Source organism: Mangifera indica, chromosome 1 (assembly GCF_011075055.1).
Source record: "Mangifera indica cultivar Alphonso chromosome 1, CATAS_Mindica_2.1, whole genome shotgun sequence".
In the NCBI taxonomy this organism is placed as follows: domain Eukaryota; kingdom Viridiplantae; phylum Streptophyta; class Magnoliopsida; order Sapindales; family Anacardiaceae; genus Mangifera; species Mangifera indica.
Window position 1 is genome coordinate 18,892,472 of NC_058137.1, and position 6,000 is coordinate 18,898,471.

Genomic DNA, 6,000 nt, shown 5'->3' on the forward strand with positions numbered 1-6,000 from the left:
GAATATCCAAAGGAATTGTATTTGATGGCAGCTAAGAGAATCCTCAGATATTTGAAGGGTACTTCTAATTTTGGGTTGTTTTATAAGAAAGGAGACAAATCACATTTGCCTTGATTCACTAATAGTGATTATGCTAGAGATATGAATGATAGAAAAAACACTTAAGGGTATGTTTTTATGATGGGTTCGAGTATTATTTCATGGTCATTAAAGAAGCAGCCAATTGTTACTTTATCTACTACTGAATTTGAGTTTGTGGCTGTTACTTCATGCGCATACCAAGCTATTTGGTTGAGTAAAGCTCTTGAAAGGCTTCAGTTCAAGTAATAGGGAGCTACTTGTGTTTATTATACAACAGTTCAGCAAAAACTCTCAAAAAATCTAGTTTTACATAGGAGAAGCAAGCACATAGACATGAGATATCATTTCTTACATGATCTTGTGGAAAATGGAACAACCGATCTTATCTACTATAGGAGCGAAGATCAAGTTGCTGATATGCTAACAAAGCCCCTCAACTTGGAAACATTTGTGAAACTTCAAAGGCTCCTTGGTGTGTGCAACTAGGAGAATCCAATTTAAGGAAGAGATTGCGATTTTATGTTTTCTCTTAAACTGAATGTGATAGCTTTCAGTTTAAGGGAGGGAATAATGGTGTTTATTTATTTTGTTGAATGAGTCAAAATTAGTCTATTAGTGGTTTCCTATTTTCAAGCAACAATTGATTTTGCTAGTAGTGGTTTGTTAATGGTTTCTTAATTTTCAGCAGCTATTGATGTTGTTAGCTATTTGTTTGGTAAGTCTTACTTTGTTTGGCTATATATATGCAGTAATATGAAAGGAATAAATATAATAGAGTTTCATTCTTCTTTATCCTCTGTTTTGTGCTCATCAAGTATTTGTTAAAATATCTATGAGAGTGGTCTGTTGCTAACATAAACTACCATCCCCTTTCAAAGCATTTGCTAATGAAGCATAACCTCCTTGTGCCAATGACCTCCCTGGTGACAAAGATCAGACTCTCTTGACCTTCTTCTTTCTCCTGAGAATAACATCTGTTTCCTCTGATGTCTTGGTGTTGCTAGAGAGGGTTCCACCCTCGTTTTCGCTCATCTTGTCAGATTTTGAAAGCACCAGCTGAATTTTAATATTTCTTTGCTCTTGGTAACAATGGAATCGTGCGTTACTTCAATTTACAAGAAGAAAAATGATAGTAAAGTTTGTTTGCCACATTTATTGCCTGCTGGGATAACCAGAGTTAGAATAAAAAGCATTTGTTATTTATTTCAATCACAACTCAAAATATTGTAATACATGTAGAGATACTCTGTTACATAAATCTATGAGGAAATTTCTGTATTTTGGCACTCAAAAACCTTGAAAGCAATGCAATAAAACTTAGAAATACGCCAATACAATCATCAAGGCTTGGTAGCTGCCAAGGTATTCCCAATGTCAATGACAAATCGGTATCTAACGTCAACCTTAGCAAGTCTCTCCATAGCTTTGTTCACATAATCCATTGGGATAACTTCAATATCAGCCGTTATGTTGTGTTTTGCTGCAAAATCAATCATCTCTTGTGTCTCTTTCATTCCTCCTATAACACTGCCGGCCACCGTCTTTCTTCCTGTTGTCACATCATCATTTATTAATTAACTCAAAAGTTGAGATCATAATCCATAATATAATATTATGTTTTTCCCTTGAACTTACCCATAAGTAACGAAAAGACAGGCAACTCCAGTGGCTTTTCTGGGGCACCAACCATAATAAGCTTTCCATTGGATTTCAACAGACTGAGCAGTGGCATAATTGGATGAACTGCAGACACTGTATCAATTATACCATCCAAAGTTCCCGTAGCCGCCTGCAATTTTATTTTAAAAAAAAACATGTTCTTTCGTTACAATCAGAACACACATTTTTTACAGCAATTTTATTTAAGAACCTCTTGTAACCTGCATTTTTTCTGGGTCACGGCTAACCAAAAATGAATCAGCACCAAGATGTTCCAAAGCTTCTTTCATCTTGCTTGGAGAGGTACTAATCACTGTCACTTTAGCGCCAAAAGCCTTGGCAAATTTAACAGCCACGTGACCAAGCCCACCGAGGCCGACGACGCCAATGTGCTTCCCTGGTTCAGCTAATCCAAAATATTTCAAGGGGCTATAAACGGTGATCCCAGCACAGAGAAGAGGAGCACCAGCATCAAGTGGCATACCATCAGGGAACACAACAATGTAGCGTTGATTGGCAACCATATGATCAGAATATCCTCCATATGTGATTGTTCCATCAGTGTAGATGGAATTGTAAGTAAGTAGCATTTTTGAACAGTAGTTTTCAAGATTATTGACACAACTCTCGCAGGAGTGGCATGCACCCACCATACATCCAACACCAACTTTGTCTCCTACTTTTACTTTCTTCACTTTGCTACCCACTTCTGTCACTACTCCAACAATTTCATGCCTGCAATCATGTTTTTGATTTTAGGAATCCAATTTTAACGTGTATGAATGGATTGAACTAGAGAATACATTAAAATGATCAAGATAAGACACCCACCAATAAAGTTTTAATCTTTTGACTAGAAATAAAGTGATTCTTTCCTGGTCCAAGCCCATACAATTTGTGGTTTTATGGAAAAATACAAGAAGAAGAAGAAGAAGAAGGAGGATGATATTTACATACCCAGGAAGCAAAGGGTAGGTAGAGTTGCCCCATTCATTTTTGATACTGTGAAGATCAGAGTGGCATATCCCACAATATAACACCTTAAACATCACATCTTCATCACCTGTTTCCCTGCATATATGTTAACCGTTATGATGTTATGATCTGACTGATGAACGCTAAACTGTTAGTGAAATTTTAATGTAATATTGAAAATGAAATACCGCCTGGAGAATTTGAAGGGGGAGAGACGACCAGAAGGGTCAGTGGCTGCCCACCCAAAAGCCTTAACAGGGTGTTGTTCCTCCGGTGACTTGGCCATCTTGCTAGAGAGAAACAAATGTGGTAGTTTAGTGCTTGAAATGAGTAGTAATAGGAGAGAAGGCAGTGAAACATTGAGCTAGTCTTGAGTTCTATATATACAGGACGGCGAACGAATAGGACTAATTGCAGAGTTGAGGAGAAGTGATGTATTGTATTACGGCAGCGTGACATATATGGTGACCGAACCATTAGAGGTAAGATAATCGTTATTCAATGTGACTTTTCAACCCCCTTTTTTTTTTAATTGAGAAATGTATTAATTTAAGTACATTTTAAAGGAAAATTAATTAAAATAAGTAAAAATCTGTCCGTTTATACGTTTTTAAGCTAACGTAAAAAAGTTTTGCCAATTTAAACAAACAATAATTTTTTTACCCATTTGACTCTTATGTTGAAAAATCAAGTAAAATCCAAAGTGAATCACTTTGAAAGTTATTTTTACCGAAACGAAAAAGAGAAGGCTGAAATTAGAAATCTGAAAATATAGAGCAAAAATCGTTGGCGAATATCCTAAAAGCAGTAAAAGTAGTAAAATATATAGAAGCGACGATATATCAACAATAGCTTCACAAATTAGTTATCATTTGTATTTATTTATTTGGTTTATATAATTTTTATCGATCGGTTGTAAATAATCTATTGTGGGTATGGTTTAATGTTGGGATGTTATTGATCGGTTGCAAACCGCGCTAACTGCGCAAAGTCGCGCAAAATATTGTTCATAGAATGGGATATCTGCGTTGTACATGTTTAAATTTAAACTTTATTGAATGAAACTCATAACATTTCATTTTAAATGTGTTTTTTCAGAAATTTCCAATTAATGATAAAGTGGGAGAGAGACGATTTCATGATGAACATGATTTTAGAGTTACCATTAATATTCGTAATCACAAGGATACGATGAAATATATAAGAGCAAAATTAAGTTCAAAGCAGAAAATATTGTTTAGACAAACATGTTTCAGACATTTTTTGGATCTTGAAGTGCATGTATATCAAAATCATCCTTCAACAAATACAGTAAATCACTATAGGTGTTTGAATTTTGCAAATAAGTTTTTACAATATTGCAACTGTGATTAATGCCTAAACGAGAACATATTGCTTCTACAAATCCATCAAAATTTATTTTTTTACTAATTGCACCACTCCTTAAACACAATCTGAAACTATCACTTTAGTTCCTTCTTCATCTCTTACTAGATATTTTTTATATAATATGGATGGTTTCTATGAAGTAAAATATATAGACAGTGAATTCAGACTCTCTCACATTAATATTACTTTTTTATATCTCTATCACAATTATCTAAAACCCCTCACCTATCTGAGAAGGACCATAAACACAATTATTCACGCATCCTCCCTATTACTTTAAAATTATTTAATTATATATTTAATTAATAAATTTTTTTTATGCATAATATTTGTCCCATTTTTTTTACATCGTATTCGACAACTCAACCAACTCTCTCAAGCAAAGGTTCACGTTTGACAATGACGAGTGGAATACACATATTCAGTATCCTAAATTTTTGTTTGAGGGGCCTTTACAACTTCACAATTATTTGTCAATCAATAAGTGAAAACTTGAAATAAAACTATTGAACATTAAACAATGGAAATAATATAAAAAAATGTAATAACACAAGTAATTTTTACGTGGAAAAATCTCTCAATGTAAAGAGAGAAAAATACCACGGGATGTTATAATCCATTTAAATTTAACATAATAATATTGTTTATATCAATTATAATATGAGAAAAACATTTTACAAAAATTTAAAGTTCAATCACAGTTTTAACACAAGTGAAACATATAAAGGTTTACAAAAAAAAAAGATTAAAATTATCAAAATTTGTCAATCTTTAAGTTTTATAATTCCAAATCCAATAATCAAAATCAAAACTCAATAATCCAAATTAAAGATCCACACATCTAGTTGTTTATTGATCAGAAACTCAAGTTACAATAATAAACTTAGGGATTTAAATATTTGAATATCAATTATTTAAAGATGAAAGCAAATTGGAATGATATACTTGAAGATCTTGACTTTAACACCATTTTTCATTTCGCTATATTCTGAAAGCGTTTAATAACATCTTTATTATTAATTGTAGCAAAAACTTTCTTTTCAATGTAAACCACCAAACAATTGTTCATCCACTCGTCACTCATTCGATTACACAAACTATTCTTCATAAGATTCATTAAAGAAAACACTCTTTCAACTGTTACTGTAACCATTAGCAAAACCATTACTAATTTTATAAGCCGGAAAATTTTTTCGTAGGCACCATCCTTTTAAACTCAACCATTTTTTTAGTAAGGTTGGCAATCCCATTAATATGAGTGAAATTGGCATTGGAGCTAACGTCCTCATAATGGTTTTCAAGTTAATCATCAAGTAACCAAATATCATGTTGAGGAAAATCGGCAGGTTAGGATCTTGCAAATTCAAGTAATTTGTCTTTGTTAAATGCAACAAAAAAGTTATTTCGATCAAGAGATATCATTCATTGAAGCAATCTCATATTTACTATATCAAAACAATTATTGAGTTTTTTTTTTTAATATTATCTAAAATTGTATCAATCAAATTTACCTTATAATGATGTTTATTTGTAATTGGTGTAATCCCCTGTTTTGTCCTCTCAAAGTTATCTTCTATATTTTCCCGGATTGTTATGTCATTAATTTTGCACAAATCAGAAGTTGCTTTCACCAAGATGTTGAAACAAGTGTCTTCATTTCTCATTTTATGCAATTGACCATTTGAAATTTGTATAAACCATATAACATTAAAAAGATCTTAATCTTTTCTTTGTAATACTTGTGATAGTTCATTTGTGATTCCCAATACTTTTTTCATCAAAAATAACAAAAAAAAAATTCAAAATTTTTCATGATTCATAATAAACTCCTTACTTGACTTTTGTTTTATCAATTGTCTCCTTCAATTTCAATCACCTTGAACACATCAACAATAG

The 6,000-nt window shown here is 32.5% G+C and overlaps 1 protein-coding gene across 1 annotated transcript; it reads right to left on the reverse strand.

Annotated features, from left to right (window-relative positions):
- Positions 1 to 1,258: 1,258 nt before the first annotated feature.
- On the reverse strand, positions 1,259 to 3,062 carry LOC123214839 (8-hydroxygeraniol dehydrogenase-like). The gene is made up of 5 exons (XM_044634845.1): positions 2,904 to 3,062; positions 2,698 to 2,811; positions 1,962 to 2,475; positions 1,717 to 1,870; positions 1,259 to 1,630 (listed from the first exon to the last, which is right to left on the reverse strand). The coding sequence occupies exons 1-5, from the start codon at positions 2,999 to 3,001 to the stop codon at positions 1,422 to 1,424; spliced, it is 1,089 nt and encodes a 362-aa protein (XP_044490780.1). The 5' UTR covers positions 3,002 to 3,062; the 3' UTR covers positions 1,259 to 1,421.
- Positions 3,063 to 6,000: the final 2,938 nt, after the last annotated feature.